The sequence below is a fragment of the Myotis myotis genome, unplaced genomic scaffold (genome assembly GCF_014108235.1).
Source record: "Myotis myotis isolate mMyoMyo1 unplaced genomic scaffold, mMyoMyo1.p scaffold_m19_p_9, whole genome shotgun sequence".
In the NCBI taxonomy this organism is placed as follows: Eukaryota; Metazoa; Chordata; class Mammalia; order Chiroptera; family Vespertilionidae; genus Myotis; species Myotis myotis.
In genome coordinates this window covers 61,605,261-61,624,670 of record NW_023416401.1, presented here as the reverse complement: position 1 = coordinate 61,624,670, position 19,410 = coordinate 61,605,261, and the positions used below count along the sequence as shown (strand labels likewise).

General features: G+C 50.5%; 1 protein-coding gene across 1 annotated transcript; it reads left to right on the top strand.

The window, feature by feature from the left end:
• Positions 1–12,710: 12,710 nt before the first annotated feature.
• On the top strand, positions 12,711–19,410 carry LOC118663651. The gene is made up of 5 exons (XM_036323489.1): positions 12,711–12,831; positions 13,812–13,893; positions 15,367–15,531; positions 16,545–16,676; positions 19,160–19,410. Exons 2-5 carry the CDS (start codon positions 13,812–13,814, stop codon positions 19,294–19,296), a joined length of 516 nt encoding a protein of 171 aa, XP_036179382.1. The 5' UTR covers positions 12,711–12,831; the 3' UTR covers positions 19,297–19,410.

The window sequence follows — 19,410 nt, the reverse complement described above, 5'->3', positions numbered from 1 at the left end:
AAAAGCAACTCCTTAAGGGAAAACTCTAGAACATAAATGATAGCAGCTTGGGATGAAAAGTCAACATTTGAAAACCAACCAGTGTAACAGTGGGATTTTCTGGTAAACTTTCTTCTGTATCTTCTTGCTTTGACCCTGAATCAGGAAACTGCGCAATTGAAACTCTGATAGAAAAGCCTAACATTCCAGCCAGGAAACCAAGAATAAGGGCCCCGATGACCCGGAGAGTGTGAAGAGAATTCTGTTATTTTATTTAACCTTTATCTCAGTCATGCACCCAGGAGGCCCATCTTTGCTGCAGTTTCCAATCCTATTGAGAGAAAATCCGCCCTCTAGACAAGAGAACATGGAAAGGGGCTCATGGAGTGTGGACAGTGTGGGAATCCTTCAAACCTTCTTTTTTTCTCTCTTTTCTCTTGCTGCTTTGTCCTGAGGCAGGCCCAGTGCTGGTGGATAAAACTCAGAGAAAATGTCATATTTCTGACCAGAGGACCAGAAAGAGGGGCCCCTAGGAGCCAGAGAATGTAGAGGAAATCCCAGGAAGGAGAGAGTGGATAAAGGGAACCTTCTAAGCCTGTATATGAACCAACACAAGTCCTGGGCTCATCCCAAGCTGTGCTTGGGTGGAACACACCCAAGAAGGTTGGCAAAAGCTTTGAAAAGGACTGGACCTCATATAAACCACTGACTCGGTCCAAGACTAACCCAGAACCAGGCAGACCCAAATAGAAGAGCAAAGCTTTGAAAATAAAATGCCCACAGAAGGTGACATAAAACATGGAGTCTGAACCTAACCAGTTTTGCCTGCTTTTAAAAAAAAATCTACAGAGGCTTTCGACAGTACCCAGAATCTCACAAGGTAATATTTAAAATGTCCAGGATACAGTCCAGGATAGAGTGTCAGCCTGCGGACTGAAGGGTCGCGGGCTTGATTCCGGTCAAGGGCACACGCCTGGGTTGCTCGATCCCCAGTGTGGGGGCGTGCAGGAGGCAGCTGATCAATGATTCTCTCTCATCATTGATGTTTCTATCTCTCCCTCTCCCTTCCTCTCTGAAATAAAAAATAAATAAAATAAAATTTTAAATGTCCAGGATACAATGCAAAGTTACTCAATAAGGAATCTCCAATCAATTCTCAAAGAAAAATCAATACATGCTAGCCACGATAAGACCTAGATGTTGGGATTGTCAAAGACTTCAGAGCAGTTACTGTATCCATCCTGCAGGAGGGGAAGGTAAATGCTTTAGAAATGAATGGGAAAATAAACATTCTGAAAGATAAATGGAAACTATTTTTTTTTTTAAAGAACCAATAAAATGGGAAGGTGTTGCCCTAGCTGGTTTGGCTCAGTGGATAGAGCGTCAGCCTGCAGACTGAAGGGTCCTGGGTTCGATTCCAGTCAAGGGCACATGCCCAGGTTGTGGGCTCGACCCCCATTAGGGGGCTTGTGGGAGGCAGCCAATTGATGATTCTCTCTCATCATTGATGTTTCTCTCTCTCTTTTTCTCCTTTTCTCTCTAAAATCAATAAAAATATATTTAAAAAATGGGAAGGTGTTGGTCAAAAGTACAAAGTCTCAGTAATATAAGACAAATAAGTTCTGGAGATTGTACAACAGAGGCCTAGAGATAATATTGTATTTTATACTTAAAAACTTGCTGCGAGGGTAGGCCTTATGTTAAGTGCTCTTACCACAAAAGGAAAATCAATCTTGAAAGCAGGAGGGTTGGGAGAAAACTTTTGCAGGTGATGGGTAAACGTATGGCCTTGATTTTATACTTTGAGTGTATACTTTGTATTTCCAAACGCATCAAGATGGATGCAATAAATATTTACTGCTTTTTGTATGTCAATTATACCTTAGTAAAGTGACTTTTTTAAAAAAACAACAACACTGAGTTATATTGGGGTGGGGGAGGAGGAAGAGCCAAGTGACTAGAAGAACATTTTAAAAGAACTATAATAGAGAGGAACCAAGATGGCGGCATAAGGTACAAACCTGTACGTGCTGCCCCGCACAACAACATTAAAACCACAACTATAAGACAAAACAGCTATCATCCAGAACCATGGAAAGCTGGCCGAGTGGAAGTTCTATGACTAGAAGGAAAGAAAAAAGCTCATTGAGACCGGGTAGGAGGTGCAGAGGTGCCAAGAACAGAGGTACGGAGGCGCGCGCGGGAGGCGGCTGCACCTGGGTGCGCGGTTTTTTTCAATCGGAAGGGGATACAGCTCTAGAACGCACTGAACTCATTTACTGTGAGACTCTGGGGTCCCAGACTCCTACGGGAGAAACTGGACTGTCATGCAGCAGGTCGGAAAGCGAGGGTGACTTTCTCGCAGAGCTGCTCACAGGGATCATTGTTGCTGTGGGGGCACGGGACTTGGGGACACGGAGACCCCAGAGTCGCGGAACCGGCTGACAACAGCCATTGCTGCTTGCTCCGCCCTGGTGATTCTCTGAGACCCCGCCCCACTCAATTTACATCTCCACCCCAGCTGTGCGCAGTGGCGCAAAGCAATCACCTGCACTTTTGCAGCCTAACCTAACAAATTGCAGCTGGGTCAGAGAGCTCCAAAACTTCCAAACCCCAAACAAAGAGGAGAAATCTGTTCATATTGCTGTAGCTCCTGCTGGGTGGACTCACACAGTGGTTGACTTGGAGATCCAGGAGCCAGGGTACCCCTGGTTAGACACCAGATTTCAACTCCTCACATCCATAAGGGGCACACTCAAGAAGCAGACTCAGTGAGCACCAAAGCCCCACTGAAGCAAGTCCTACCCCATAAGGGTGCCTCCAGCACAGCAGTTCTTCCACTGTAGACACAGTGGCTCCTCGCAGTCAGCCAAAAATGCAGAGACAAAGAAACATGTCACAAATGAAAGAAATGGAGGAAAGCAAACTAATGGAGGACATAGAGTTCAGAACCACAGTTATAAGGTTACTCAAGAATCTTCTACGAACCTCTGAGGAACTTAGTGAGACCTTCAAGGATCTTAATGAGAATGGCAAAAAAATGAAAAAAGACCAGTCAGAAATTAAACATACACTGACTGAAATTAAAAGTAATATACAGAAATCCAACAGCAGACTCAAGAATCAAGTCAAAGATTTGAAATACGAAGAAGCAAAAAACACCCATCTGGAAAAGCAAAATGAAAAAAGAATCCAAAAATATGAAGATAGTATAAGGAGCCTCTGGGACAACTTCAAATGTACCAACATCCAAATTATCGGGGTGCCAGAAGAAGAGAGAGAGCAAGATACTGAAAGCCTATTAGAAGAAATCATGACAGAAAACTTCCCCTACCTGATAAAAGAAATAGACTTACAAGTCCAGGAAGCGAAGAGAACCCCAAATAAGAGGAATCCAAAGAGGACCACACCAAGACACATCATAATTAAAATGCCAAGGGCTAAAGGCAAAGAGAGAATCTTAAAAGCAGCAAGAGAAAAACAGTTAGTTACCTACAAGGGAGTACCCATAAGACTGTCAGCTGATTTCTCAACAGAAACCATGCAGGCCAGAAGGGAGTGGCAAGAAATATTCAAAGTGATGAATAGCAAGAACCTGCAACCAAGATTACTCTACCCAGCAAAGCTATCATTCAGAATTGAAGGTCAGATAAAGAGCTTCACAGATAAGAAAAAGCTAAAGGAGTTCATCACCACCAAACCAGGATTATATGAATGCTGAAGGATATTCTTTAAGAAGAGGAAGAAGAAGAAAAAGGTAAAGATAAAAATTATGAACAACAAAGTGACAACAAATAAATATCTATCAACAAGTGAACCTAAAAATTAAGTCAGAATAAACTGGTGAATATAATAGAAGCAGGGGCATAGAAAGGGAGTGGACTGACAATTCTTGGGGGGAAGGAGGTGTGGGGGGTGCAGGAGGAGACTGGACAAAAATCGTACACCTATGGATGAGGACAGTGGGGGGGGGGGGTAAGGGCATGGGGTGGGGTGGGAACCAGGTGGAGGGGAGCTATGGGGGGAAAAAAGAGGAACATCTGTAATAATCTGAACAATAAAGATTTATTAATTAAAAAAATAAAAAATAAAATAAAGAACTATAATAACTCAGATCTTAAAAATTTGCTGGATGATCTCAATCTGTAAAATACATATGTCTTGAAAGCAAAAATCAAAAAAAAAGAAAGAAAAAATCATAACATTTTCTGGGGTATTTCAATGAATGTAGATGTAATAAATATGGCAACTATAACATAGAGGGGAGAAGGTAAAAGCATCTGTATGGTTGCAAAGCTCTATATTTTACCTGTAAGTGGTAAATTATTAACACTCAATAGATTGTAAAAAGTTAAGCATGTATATTATAATCCCTAAGGAAACCACAGACCCTAGAGAAAATTAACACAAGGATATATAGACAAAAAGCCAATAAATAAGTTAAAATTGAATACTAAGAATAATCAAATAACCTAAAAGAAGGCAGGAAAGGGGATAATTTAAAAGAATAATTAATAGTAGACCTAAATTTGCTCTAATCAATAACTACATAAATGTACTGATTATTACATAAATGCATCAATAAAAGACAATAATTGTAGTATTAGAGTAAAAGCACAATGATATTTTGCCTATATGAAGCTCCTTTAAATATAATTATATGGTAGATTGAAAGAAGTGTGGACAAAGTTACACCATGGAACCACTAATTTTTAAAAAAGTTGGAATGGCTTTATTAATAATAATGGATGAAGTAGAATTCAGAATAAGAAAAATAACCAGGGATAAAGAACATTATATAATGATTAAAGGGTTAATTCACCAAGAAGACATCACAATCTTGTTCATATTGCTTATAAACAAGGCTCCTAAATATAAAAAGCAAAATTGGATTGATCTGAAAGGAGAAATAAAGTCAGAATTATACGTGTGGATGTCAACACTCCATTTTCAGTAACTGAAAAACTCAGCAAGAATATGGAAGACCTGAACAGCACTGCCAATCAACTTGACCTAATAGACATTTACAGAAAACTCTTAACAGTAGCACAGAACACATTCTTTTCAAGTGCACATGGAACATTCACCAAATAGGCCAACTCAACAATGAACAAATGTTGAAAATTTAAATTATATACCAGTAAAGAATGTTCTCTGATCATAGTGGGATTAGAAATCAAGAACTGAAAGATATCTGGAAAACCCCCAAATATTTGGAAACTAAACAACACTTCTAAATAACCCATGTGTCAAAGAAGAAGTCTCAAGAGAAATTGGAAAACATTTTGCACGGAATTAAAACGAAAATACTATACATCAAAATGGTGAGGTGCAGCTAAATCAGAGCTAAGAGTGCACTTTATGCAATTAAAAGCTTATTGGAAAAGAAGAAATGCTTCCAATCAGTAATATAAGCTTCTACCTTCAGAAACAAGAAAAAGCAAGAACAAATTAAGCCCAAACCAAGTAGAATGAAATCAAGAGCAGAAATCAATGATATGGACACAGAAAAACAACGAAACAAAAGCTCGTTCTTTGAAAACATCAGTATGACTGGTCTCCTTATACAGGGAGGAAAACTTGGACACAAACATCCATAGAGGGAAGACAATGTTAAGAGACATAGGGAGAAGACAGCATGTATAAGCCAAGGAGAGAGGCCTGGAATAGAGCCTTTCCTCGCAGCCCCAGAAGGAACCACACCTGCAGACTCCTTGATTTTGGACTTCTAACTTCCAGGCCATGGTACTCTCTTACAGCAGCCCTAGCAAACTAATACATGAATTTAGCAAGGTCTTAAGAATATAAGGTCACTATATAAAAGTCAGTTGTGTGCCCTGGATGGCTTGGCTCGGTGGATAGAGCCTGTGGACTGAGGGGTCCCAGGCTTTATTCCGGTCAAGGGCACATGCCTGGGTTGTGGGCTTGACCCCCAGTGAGGGGCGTGCAGGAGGCAGCCGATCAATGATTCTCTCTCATCATTGATGTTTCTATCTCTCTCTCCTCCCTTCCTCTCTGAAATCAATAAAGAAATATATACATATATATATATATATATTTTTATAAAGTTTTATTGGAACCTGGCCACACCCATTGACATCTTTTTTTTTTTTTTTAAATATAGTCTATTGATTTTTTACAGAGAGGAAGGGAGAGAGATAGAGAGCCAGAAACATCGATGAGAGAGAAACACCGATCAACTGCCTCCTGCACACCCCCCACGGGGGATGCGCCCGCAACCAAGGCACATGCCCTTGACCGGAATCAAACCTAGGACTCCTCAGTCCGCAGGCCGACGCTCTATCCACTGAGCCAAACCGGTCAGGGCTATACATATATTTTTAAAAATATATATTTTATTGATTTTTTACAGAGAGGAAGTGAGAGGGATAGAGAGTTAGAAACATCGATGAGAGAGACCCATCGATCAGCTGCTTCCTGCACACCTCCCACTGGTGATGTGCCCGCAACCAAGGTACATGCCCTTGACCGGAATCGAACCTGGGACCTTTCAGTCTGCAGGCTGGTGTTCTAACCATTGAGCAAAACCGGTTAGGGCAGAAATATTTTTTTTTTAAAAAAATGAAAGTCAGTTGTGTGTTTTTTTTGTTTTGTTTTTTAAATAACGTTTGAAATTCTGGCATTTGGAAGTTCAAAATCAAGGTGCTGGAAGATTCCATATCTTCCTGGTTCATAGACATCCATCTTCTCATCGGACTTCACATGCAGAAGGGATGAGGGAACACTCTGAGGTCTCTTTTATAAGGGTCCCCATCCCATTCGTGAGGGCTCCACACTCATGACCTAAGCACCCCCCAAAGGCCCCAACTCCTAATACCATCATGAGGAGATGAGGTTCAACATACAAATTTTGAGGGAGCACAGACATTCAGTCCATTGCACAGCCAGATCCCACTTCATCCCAGCCTGGAAGTGGAGGGAACCTGAGTGACTAGGCTTCGTATGGAGAGCATTCGGGCCAAGAAGGCTGTGAATGTCCATGTGTGTGATGTTGGAAAATGGAAAGTGCTGAGAAGAAAATAAACCTAGACTGATTAGGGAGGGCACTTTCCACAGGGTCAGGGAAAGTCTCTGAGGTGATACTATTTGAGCTGAAATTTGTGTGGTGTTTGTTTGTTTGTTGATTTTAGAGACAGGAAGGGAGAAAGAGAAACATGGATTTGCTGTTCCACTTACTTATGCATCTATTCGTTGTTTCTTGTATGTGCCCTGACGGGAGATTGAACCCTCAACCTTGGCCCATCAGGATGATGCTCTAACCAACTGAGCTACCCACCCCGGCTGAGCTGAAATTTGAAGGACAATGGTGGGGTCTGAGGCAGCCAATCAGTGTTGATGTTTCTCTCTCATCAATGTTTCTGTCTCTCTCTTCCTCTCTCTGAAATCAATAAAAACAGTTACCTGATGCTGAGGATTCCGTGGGCCAGGAATTCAGAAAGGGCACGGCAGGGATGACTTGTCTCTGCTCCACGATGTCTGGGTCCTCAGCTGGGAAGACCTGGTGGTGGAGCGGGACTTGAGTGGCCAGTGACTGGGATCATCTGGAGATGTACACGTCTCGAAGTTGAGGCTGGCACCTCCGCTGGGCTAGGAGCAGACAAAACATGTGCATACGACCTCTCTGGATGTTCTGTCCATGTGGGCTAATCTGGCTTCCGCTCAGCTTGGTTCTAAGACTGTCCCTAGAGCGTATATAGCATTTTTATGATCTAGCTTTGGGGTCACACAGCACCACTTCCAGCATGTTCTAGTCAGTCTAGATTTATTTTCTCCCCAGCGAAGGTTCAAGGAGTGGGGTCACAGATCCCACTCCTCAATGGCAGGAGAGTCAAGGTCACATTGTAAGAAGAGCGAGGGGAATGGGAGGTCTTGTTGAGGCCACAGTTACTGATAAGTCTCCTGGGCCACATCAGGGGGATATAGCCCCAGGTTCATGAGCCAGTTGTGTCCTAGAGAAGAGAAGGGGCCCGCCTAGGGGCTTGGCCAGGGTCCCTCACCCCCCCCCCCCCCCGCCCACTCCTGGTGTGGTCTGTGGTACAGAAAGCCCTGGGAGACCTGGAGCAGACCATTCCAGGTTAGCCCTACAGCGTCATCTGCCAGGACCAGTGCCTACCCCAGAACTGATTTGACCCCCTGCACCCCCCAACTCCCGGGATCCCACCACTTCAGCCCTTTGCCAAGTTGGACTATTCCCTCGTGCTGCTGCTGCAGATGGGAGCAGAGTCTTGGATTGGCATAGAGACAGGGAAACCGAGGCCATGGGTTGAAACCAGAAGAGGACAGAGCTGGGAATAGAACCCCAGACGTGGGCCTCCCAGGGCCCAGCTTCGGCGTCCCTCGAGTTCCGACGAATCCCTCGCTCTCACAGCGGAGAGTTCGGATACCCGCCGGGCAGCTCCCAGCCCTTCCCGGGGTCAGAGCAGCGGGCGGCACCGCGCTGCCCAGCGGAGACTGGGTGACTGACCGGGTGGGCGCGGCTGGGCGGGACCTGGGAGCTGCAGCCCCGCGGGACCACGGGGGGGCGGGGCTAGTGGGGGGCGGGGCCAGAGGGTAGGTTTAGCCAGGCTGTGCCCGAGTAACTGACAGGGCAAGGGGCGGGGCCAGGCTGAGCGACCGAGGAGGAACCTTCAGGGAAGGGGCGAGGCCAGCAGTCGGGCGGGGCCGGGATAGCTGACCGGCAGGGGCGGGGCTGAGACGGCGGAGCGCGGGGCCACTAGAGGGAGCCCGGCGGGAGGGGGGTACAGTGACTGTCCGCGGGGCCGGGAAGGGATGGCTGGGACCTCGAGGCCGAGAAAGGAAGGAGGAGACGCGGGTGCTGGCAGGTGTCAGGACCTAGAACAAAGGCCTCCTGTGGGTGGTACCAGGCACGCCTTGGGGGAGGGGCTAAGGAGTCCTGCACGACAGCCGAGGGCTCGGCCCGAAACAAAGTCCTTACAGCCCTGCAAGGGATTCCCCTTACGGCTGAGCACCGGAGCTTCGTGCATTTCGTGCCCCAGGGGAGGGAAGGTCGCCGTTGGTGCCCGGGCTGCCACCACGGCCTCCCCTCCTCCGAGGGCGTCTGTCCTGGGGCCGAATCGCTGCAGAGAGATCAGACCTGCCCGAAGGAGGTTTCTACCTTCCAGGTCCCCGGGTCCAGTTCGGTCCCAGCGATAGTCAGCCCAAGGCGTCCACCTGCCCCTGACCCAGCTACCGGGTCGTTCCCAGAACCGGGAAGCCCGCCACTAGAGGTTGTCCCGGGTTCGGCGTTTGGTTCTGACCCGCCCGCCTGTCCACAGCTGCAGAAGCGCTTTCTGAACTGGCCCCTGGAGCTACGGATCTTCGCTCGAAGTCCTCTGAGCCTGCGCTGCTGCCTGGGCACCCGCGTCCTGGTACTGCCTGGTACTGTCGCCCCGCGGGCTTCAGCGCTGCGGCCAAATCCGCGTGTCAGCCGGGATCCCGGCGGGCCCCGCCCCCGATCCTGACCACGCCCCCTGCTCACCGGCCCCGCCCCGCCCGGCTGGCCCCACCCACTTCGTGCCCCTGATTGACAACCTTTCACCTCTGGCCCCGCCTCACTTCTTGGCCCGACTCAGACCTCCTCCCCAAATTCACCCGGCCCTCGGGGCTCCGGAGCCGCTGAGGATAAAGGTCCGCCACTCTGTCCATCGCCTCTTCCTACTTTCGCCTGCGGGTCCTGCATGAGGTCGAGGTCTTTCTTGGGCCCGAGGTGGGTCCTACGTGAAGCCTGAGTGGAGGGGGGCGGGGAGGCGGGGAGGCGGGTCGTGTTGGCAGGATGCTGAGGCCGCGGCCGAGGTCTTTAAGGGCAGAATCTAGGGGGCTCCCAGGATCTGATCAAGTGAGCCGGAGCTGGAGGGTCGCACTCAGGGCCAGCGGAGGAGGGGCAGATTCCTCTCACACACTGCCCCTTCTTTTTCTGCAATGTCAGTCTGCATTCCCATTTACGCAATCCCAGCCTTAGCGGTGAGTGGCCTGTCATGCCCCAATCGGAGCTCGCTCCCCTCTGTGCCCAACAAGATTTCCGGGAAAGACTCCTGTTACTGGCTCCAGAACCCCCGAGAGACCTGCCTTATAAGAGACACAATTCCCAGGTTCAGGACCTCCAGAACCTGCTCCCCATCGCCTCACAGGCGGTTGTTCTACCCTAGTTCAACCTTGAGCCACCCAGCCTGCCTCCATCCCATCCCCCTCAGCCCTGGGGCCAGCTTCCCCAACAGATGTTCCTTATCACAGCATCGCCCCACATCCTCAGTCTGGACAGCCTGCAGTTCCCACGGAGGCGCGGGTGGGAGAGGGCAGGGCAGAACAGAGGGTCTGCATCCCCAAATGCCTTCCCTTGGGAGGCCCTCAGGGCTGGGGAAACTGCAGCCCATGTGGCCACCAGCTCAGCTGGGCAGCAGTAGAGCCCCTCACTCCAGTGCAACCAGCACCCCTGTCCTTGACAAGACTCAAGGCGAGCTCTCCCCAGGTTGCCTGAAGAAGGGTCTCCCCTCGCCCTCTTCAGGACACTGGTCAGCGTCCAAGAGGCAAGTGGCTGGTCTTCTTGGGTGTCTCTCAGGTCTGTAATTCGCTTAGTCCTGCAGAAGCGGGAGGAGCAGCTCCCAGGAGTAAGGAAGGCTGGTGCTGGGAGCTGGGGGTCTTTTGGAGGTTCAGGGAATTCCCACACTGCCATCTGAGGCTTTGTGTCTGTTACCGCTAAAGTCCAGAATGGAGATTCATCCACCCTGCCCACTGGAGGGCTTCTCTATCACCCTCCCGAGTGCCTGTTCTTGTAGGCTTATCTGCCCCCTTGGGACAAAGGAGGCACCTACCTCCAGACATTGGCTGGGGTGTGTCCTTATGGCCTCACTGGGCTACACAAACCCTGCTGGATGGGGGAGCACTGGGCACACCTCATGGGCCCAGAGCTGGGAGACCTAGAAATCTCTGGTCCCAGGTCACAGCAGTGACCCATCACCTTCAGTGTTCTAACAACCCCAGGACACATTTATTTAACTCGTGCTCTGTTCCATTTAACCATATCACTCCCCTACTTACCTTTGGTGACCTTCCTTCTTCTTCTTTTTTTAAAATATATTTTTATTGATTTCAGAGAGGAAGGGAGAGGGAGAGAGACAGACGCATCAATAATGAGAGAGAATCATCGACTGGCTGCCTCTTGCACGCCCCCTACTGGGGCTGGAGCCTGAAACCTGGGCATGTGCCCTTGGCTGGAATCAAACCTGGGACCCTTCAGTCTGCAGGCTAATGTTCTATCCACTGAGCCAAACCAGCTAGGGCGACCTTCCTTTTTTATAAAATAAAATCTAAGATCCATACCATGGCCTCTGAGGCTCTGCTTTGTGGTCCAACCCCACTCCAACTTTCCCTTTTGCCCATTACATACTAACCAAGATCACCTTTCTCTGTTCTTTGAATACACCTGTGTTTTTCTGCTCTTGGGCCTTTGCACAAGTCTCTTTCTCTGCTTGGAACTGGACTGTAAGCCCTATAAGGGTAGAGATTGTGTTTGGTTTGTTTGGCTCTATATCTTAAACTGGTAAACAATAGATAATAAATGCCAGCTGTAATAGGTCTTAATAAATAATCTATATAATAAAAGCCTAGGACTTGTATGCATGCATATAAGCCCAACCAATGGACACAGACACTGGGCGGGGGTGTGTGTGTGTGTGTGTGAGGGCATGAGTGGGGGCGTGGGGGGCAATGGGGGAATAAAGACACATATGTAATACCTTAATCAATAAAGAAAATTTTTTTTTATTAAAAAAATAAATTTAAAAAAAGCCTAAGTGACCCTTACAGCAGAACGACCGGTCGCTATGATGCATGCTGACCACCAGGGGGCAGACGCTTAATGCAGGAGCTTCCCCCTGGAGGTCAGTGCGCTCCCACAGGGGGAGCACTGCTCAGTCAGAAGCTGGACTCATGGCTGGCAAGCGCAGTGGCAGTGGCAGGAGCCTCTCCCTCCTCTGCAGCAGCACTAAAGAGCAGCAAACAGGCGGGCGGTAAGGAGTGCGGGTCCTGGACTGCGAGAGGGCGCAGGCCGGGCTGAGCGACCCCCCCCCCCCAGTGCACAAATTTCGTGCACTGGGCCTGTAGTTCTTGAAGAAATGTGTTTGATGCTTTTCTATTGACTTAATCTTTACAACAGCCATGTGAGGTAGAAACTATCATTAAATCTTTTTTTTAGAAAAGAAAACAGGCACTCCAAGAGGTTAGGCCACATGTTGAAGGCCACAGCTATGATTTGAACCCCACAGGGAGGCTTTTTTCACCTCTCATTGGGGATGGGGGTGTGGGAGTGAAATGTTACACCACAGGCCAGCTTCCAGATTTTAGAAAATTGTGGGCTTCCTGGAGAGGAGGCATTGAGTCTGGGTTGGAAAGCTGGCATTTGACTTGGGTCTGCAAAGGCCCTAAGAGAGCATTCCAGGTGGAAGGAAGAGCAATGAGCAAAGGTGTGGAGGCAGGGAGATCCAGCTCTGGGAACTACCCAACGGGAGGCTGGGTCAGCCAGGACACAAGGCCAGCTGTGCCCTGGGTTGCAGTCTCAGGGTCTCTAGAGACAGGACTCTCGTGGGCGGGAGACACTGTGCAGTCCCTCTCCCCAGGCTGTGGCTCGGAGCCCTCAGGGAGGTGAGCTGGGCGCTCCCACGCCCCTCTGGGGCAGGACGTTCTCACGTTCCCCTGCCCCCACTTCCCACGCAGGGGCGGCCTTGGGAAAGGCTTGGGGCGGGCCCAGGGGAGGGCGTCTGAGCGCGGGTCCCTCTGCAGCTCATTCTCCATTACTCGCTCAGCAGACCTGGGTCTCTCCTACAGCAGAGCTGGGAGGTAAGTGGTGGGGAGATCCCCGGCTTCAGGAGTGGGGAATGCGACTTGGACTCCCCCATGTGGTCCCTGCCCTGGAAGAGGGGGAGGGGGTTCCTGGGGAATTATCCTTTGTTCGCATATGGGGTGCCATTTCTTTCCCCAAAAACAGATTACTCCTTCCCTTTCCCCATCCGTGGGGCTCTCCCACCCACTTAACACTGATGGGGAGCCCTTCCTTCCCAAAGGGGGGACCCTCTCCCACTTACCACACATGGTATACTCCTTCATAATTAGTGGGTGCCCCCTCCCCAGGTGTGGTGGGCTCTTTCTCTTTTCAGAAATGGATGCCCCTTTACCCTCTCCAGATGTGTGCTCCTTTTCCTCTCTCTGACCCATTTTGGTCCTTGTCCTCCTCTAAAGTCCCTCCCCACCCCCATGGAATGTCAGTCCCTGAGACTCCCCCCCCCCCATGGGGGGTTGGGCTCATCCTGTCCCCCTCCTCCACTGGATCCAGCAGAGCAGGCTCTCCTGCACGTAGGCAGCCAATTAGGGAGGGAAAGGGGGGGGCGGGCAGACTGTCTGGCAGAGATGGCAGATGGCCTGCGGGAAGAGAGGCAGCCCCACGACCTGCTTCCTCCTACCTGGACTCCCACCCTGTCTCTTGGGGGGCAAACAACCCAGGCTGAGCTGGGGCAGGAAGTAGGACCCAGGCCCCCAGCCCCAAACTATTCAGACCCTGCCTTAAGAATTAGGCCTCCTCCCACTTCTCAGATGGGGAACTGAGGTCCCAGGAGGGAGCTCCAAATGTCTTGGACCCCTATTTACCCCCATGGGGATACAAGACAAAACTAGAAGGGCCGGGGCCTGAGGGAGACGTTGAAATACTAGAACCCCCCGCCTCCCCCCCCCCCCCCCCACACCTGTGAAAATGGTTTCTCTGCCTAGGCCCTAAGGGTAGGGTCAGAGGGCAGTGTGTGGGCTCATTCACATACACCCCCCAGATGTTCCTCAGAGCTGCCCGGAGGTTGGTGCTGAGGAAGCCAGGACTTAGAACTCGAGGGATACACAACCCAGGAGACACTGGTAAGACTCGGGCACCCCCTCCCTTGCCTGACCCCAAGGCAGGGGCAGGAGTGCTGTCTGCAGGCTGCCCTGTCCCTTCCAGGTGGGTCTACCCAAAGCCACTTCCCACAGTCCCACTCCTGGGTCCAGGAAATGGAGCTCCTGCACCCCAAGCTTCCTCAGGGCCTGACCCCTAAACCTGAGGCCCCTGCAGCCTTTGTGTCCTGAGGTGGAGGTGCTGACAGAACCTGGGACCTCCTTGGCAGACCCGGTGTCAGTGCCAGTCAGAAGATGCCGAAAGCAGGAGAGGCTGCAGCCAGCTAGCAGAGGGCCTTTCTGATTGATTGATTTACTTATTTACAAACAAATAACATTTATCGAGCCCTTACTATGTACCCCTAGCTGTGATAAACATTTTATACAGATTAACACATCTAGACTTCACAACAGCCACGTGAGGTGGAGGCTGTGCTGTCATCTCCATTTCTCAGATGAACAAACTGGCCCAGGGGCCTAGATATTCAAAGAGCCAGGACTCCTGCTCAAAGCAGTTCCAATGCCGTCCTTGTGGGCCTCTCTGGTGACGGTAAGTAGAAGCTTTGTTGAGACTCTCCGAGTGCCCGGCCTTTTTTCTGGACACTGGAGTGGAGCCCTCGAGGGCTTAGCCATGAGGGAGAGCACCCAGGAATGGAGGCCAGCAGTAAACCAGCCTCTCTGTTGATCAGTGTTGTTTACGGCGCATCTACTGTGTGCCAGGGCAGTGAAGCGCAGTGAGGCGAAGGGGCTGGCTGGGGCTGGGCTGGGGAGAAACTGAGTTTCAAACCAAACTGACTCCAGAGCCATGCCCCTGATCCCTATTAAAGGTATACAGAGCGTCGGTCTGAGGCCTGAAGGGTCCCGGGTTCGATTCCAGTCAGGGGCACATGCCCGGGTTGCAGGCTCGATCCCCAGGAGGGCTCCTGCAGGAGGCAGCTGATCAATGACTCCCTCTCATCATTGATGTTTCCATCTCTCTCTCCCTTCCTTCCTCTCTGAAATCAATAAAAATTGATTATTAAATAAAGAAAGAAAGAGAGGCATGTGGCTATTGTTTTGCAGTTTGCAGAGCACTTTCACACCTGTCAGCTCTGGTTTCTCTCATGAGCCTTTGCTCACCATTGCCTCTGCCCGACTTGCCCTCTTTACCGCGGATCCTCCCAGAGAACACAGGATTGGAAGCCAGGGGGGCTGAATTGCAGCCCTGGCCCTGGTCCTTCTGGCTCTGTGAATTTTAGCAAGTCACTTGCTGCTCTGTTGCTTCATCTGTAAAATGGAGGTAACAGCATCACCTGGCTCAGAGTGATGTGGAGTAAATGAGTCAACTTACCTGAAGGCCTTAGAATGGCTCCTGGCACAGTCCGTGCTCAGTAAATGCAACCCTCTCTCTTAATATTATGGTTCGTGCTGGAATGTCCCAGGGGCAGCCTGCACTCAGCTCCTTCCTTGTACCCACAGCCCACAGCAAGGGGAAGACGGCCCCCTACACCAATTACCATGCCCAGCGCTCCTACCCCATGCCAGACGACCCCTTCTGCACAGAGCTCAACGCCGAGCAGCGGGCCCTGAAGGAGAAGGAGAAGGGCAGCTGGACCCAGCTGAGCCATGCCGAGAAGGTGGCCTGTAGGTCTCAGGGTGGGACTGGTTGGGGAGAATGGGCTGGCGGTGGCTTTGCAAAGAAGGGCCCATCAGGGAGCAGTAGGACAGACGAGCCCCCACCTACAACAGCCAAAAAACCCCAAACACCTGAATGCATACCCAAGGGGAGAATTTCATTTTTGTTCATTTTTTTTTAATATATTTTATTGATTTTTTACAGAGAGGAAGGGAGAGGGATAGAGTCAGAAACATCGATAAAAGAGGAACATCGATCAGCTACCTCCCGCACATCTCCCACTGGGGATGTGCCTGCAACCCAGGTACATGCCCTTGACCGGAATCGAACCCGGGACCCTTGAGTCCGCAGGCCGACGCTCTATCCACTGAGCCAAACCGGTCTCGGCTGTTCATTCTTTTTATTCACTCAACTATTGTGCATAGCCTGATGCTAGAGGATGCTGGGGACACGGGAGTGAATCCCCCAGATGGTTCCGGCCATCAGGGTGCTCCCCATCCTGTGGGGGAACGGACACCAACCCAGATAGCTGTAATGCAGGATAGTGGCGGGGGGGGGGGGGGGGGGCGGGGTTCAAGTGTTTGTGAGGACCTAAGAGAGAGAGAGAGAGAGATGGTGTCCTGGAGGGCCATCTAGAGGAAGGCCCGTTCCAGCTGGCCCTGAATGGTGAGGAGGAGGGTGCTGCTAGATAGGGGAACAGCATGGGGAAAGATAGGGGGGCAGGAGAGCATGGAGGGTTCTGGCAGCACTGAGTGAGTGGTGTGAGGGGACAGAGCAGAGAGAGGCAGGTGAGGTGGATGGGGGAGCAGGGGCCTGACCTTGAGGGGCAGGGGGGATGTGTGACTCCAAGTTATGGCCACCAGAAGTGCCCTGGGCTACCAGTTCCAGACCCTGCTTTGCATACAATAGATGCTTGATAAGAATTTGCTGGATGGACAGCATCTGCTGCAGGGAGGGGAGGCTTGGGGCCCTTGGGATGGCTGCACCTGAGCCCCCCCCCCCCCCTTACCTGCTTCCCCAGTGTACCGGCTCCAGTTCCATGAGACCTTCGCGGAGATGAATCATCGCTCCAATGAGTGGAAGACAGTGATGGGCTGTGTCTTCTTCTTCTGTGGATTCACCGCTCTGCTTATTTGGTGGCAGCGGGTCTATGGTGAGTTGCAGCATCTCACCTGACTGCTGCCCTGGGCCATGCCCTGCGGCCACAGCCAGCAGCCAAGCTCTTATAAGGGAACTATGCTGGCACTCATCTAAAGATTCTGAAAAGTCCCCCAAAGAGGCGGAGGGTGAAGGGCAGAGCACAGCTGTCTGAGTGGGAATGTAGGGACTCTACCTCTCTGGGCCTCAATTGCCCCATCTGTAAAATGGGAATAACAGTGCCCACATCTCAGGACTCTTGTGAGGTTTGAATGAGAAAGAGCTGTAGGTCAGCTGTAGTTACGAGTGATATTGTTACTGCAATGCTGGATACGCGGCTAGAGTGAGGTGTGTTCAAGCATCTGTGAGAACCCAAAGGGGAGAGAGAAGGAATCCTGGAGGGCCATCCCCCCCACCTCCCCCCGGGGATAGAGCCCGCAACAGGGGCATGTGCCCTGACCGGGAATTGAACCGTGACCTCCTGGTCCATAGGTTGATGCTCAACCACTGAGCCATGCTGGCTGGGCAAACATGAATTTTTCAGTACATTGTTTCAGCTGCTGTGACAGAGCCCCCAACATACTCGAGCTTAAACAAAATAAAGGTTTTGCTCTTGTCTCACAAAAAGGCCATAGGAAGTATGGGGACTCCACAATGTCAGGCTTCTTGCGCCTTGTTGCTCTGCCATCCTTAACATGTAGCTGTCTTCCTGACATACAAGATGGCTACTTTTAGCCCCAGCTGGTTTGGCTCAGTGGATAGAGCGTCAGTCTGTGGACTCAAGGGTCCCAGGTTCGATTCCAGCAAAGGGCACATGCCTGGGTTGTGGGCTCGATCCCCAGTGGGGTGTGTGCAGGAGGCAGCCAGTAAGTGATTCTCTCTCATCATTGATGTTTCTATCTCTTTCTCCCTCTCCCTTCCTCTCTGAAATCAATAAATCAAAAAATAATTTTTATTTTTAAAAAAGATGGCTACTCCTGCTCCAGCCATTAGCCTACATTCCAGTAAAGAAGAGGGGAAGGGAGGAGGCTCTCATTTTTAAGGTCCAGAAGTTGCACACACCACTTCTGCTCACATTCTATTTGCTAGAAATGATCATATGACCATATCTAGCCACAAGGAAAACTGGGAAATTTAGTCTTTAGCAGGGTTGTCCTATACCCAGTTGACCATTTATTACTATAAAAGGGTGATTCTCAAAGTGTGGTTCCTGGACCAATAGCTCCACTTGGGAACTTGTTAGAAATACAAATTCCCAGCCCCACTCTGGATCTCCTGGGTCAGACCCTGAGGGTGGAGCCAGCAGTCGGTGTTTGCACAGCCCTCCAGGTGGCTGATGCTCACGGCGGGTTGAGAAGCACGGCTCTGGCGGACCGGAGAGGATATTGAAGAAGAGCTGCAGTCCGTTGACCTCTAGTGGCCTCACTTGTTTCTACTGTAAAAGTGTGATGGGCACTCCTGCCTTGCATAAGGAGGAAATGAGAGAGCCTTTGGAAAAATTCTAATCTAGCTCAATGTTTGGTACTTAAAGGTGCCCATAAAGATTTTTCCTTTCTTGCCCACCCACTGGGATATAAAGGACCAGGGGTGGACGGCAGGCAGGCTGAGTCAGCCTCGGGGGCAGATGGATCAGGAAGTGCAGTAAGACTTGAGTGGTGATGGACGCTGTGGTCCCAGCCCTTCCCTGCTCCACACGTGAAGGCACCTAAAATGCCCCATGGGTGCTTCAGCCTTTGGGTTAAGTATTGTCCTCACCAGATTTTTTTTTAAACCCTCAACTGAGGATATGATTTTATTGATTTGAGAGAGAGAGGGAGAGAGAGAGACCTCGATCGGCTGCCTCCCATAGGCGCCCCACAGGGATCAAACCCACAACCTTTTTGTTTTCACCAGATTGATGTCCAGCCAACCAAGCTACTCGGCTGGGCCTCCCCTGGTTTTTAAAGTGAACGCCTCTATCCTACCTCCTACTCCCAACCCCCTTCAGGAAGGAAAAGAAACCATCTCCTGGATTCCTCCTAAATAGTGGAGCAAACTGAGTAGGTTAGAGTAGCTACCACGTTATGCAAATCGTTTTATAAATAGTAACTCGTTTAATCCCCACATCCCTAGTGGCTAGGACCTGGTTTGGACAGGTAAGGAAACTGAGGCTCAGAGAGATGAAGTGACTTGTTCAAAGTCACACAGCAAGAGAGAGGTAGATCTAGGACTTGAATCCAGACAGGCTTCAGCCCAGTGCTCCCGTTCCATTGGGCCACACCGCAGGCGAAGAAACGGAGGCTCAGAGGGGAGGGCCTTGACCCAGTTCCCACAGCGAATCAAATCGAAGGCAGAGTTGGGGTCAGAACACGGAAGTCTGTGGAGTGCAGCTTAGGAAGTCTGACGGGGAGACGGACAGGGTGGAGGGAGCGCCTCCATGCAGGGCACCCTACCCCTGTCACTGGGACCCTGGCTCAGAGGGAGAGGGCGGCCCTGTCCCTACCCCGTGCCTTCCTGCAGTGTTCCCTGAGAAGCCCATCACCTTGACGGATGAGTGGAAGGCCAAGCAGCTCCAGCGCATCCTGGACATGAAGGGCAACCCTGTGCAAGGCCTGGCCTCCCGGTGGGACTATGAGAAGAAGGAGTGGAAGAAGTGACCCTGCATCCCAGTCCCAGGCTACTCCCCCGGCAGCTCTCCCCTGGCCCGGAGCCTATGGAGCACTCCCTCCCCTCTCTTTCACCCCAATAAAGCTGGCCTGTTCTCTTCTGCC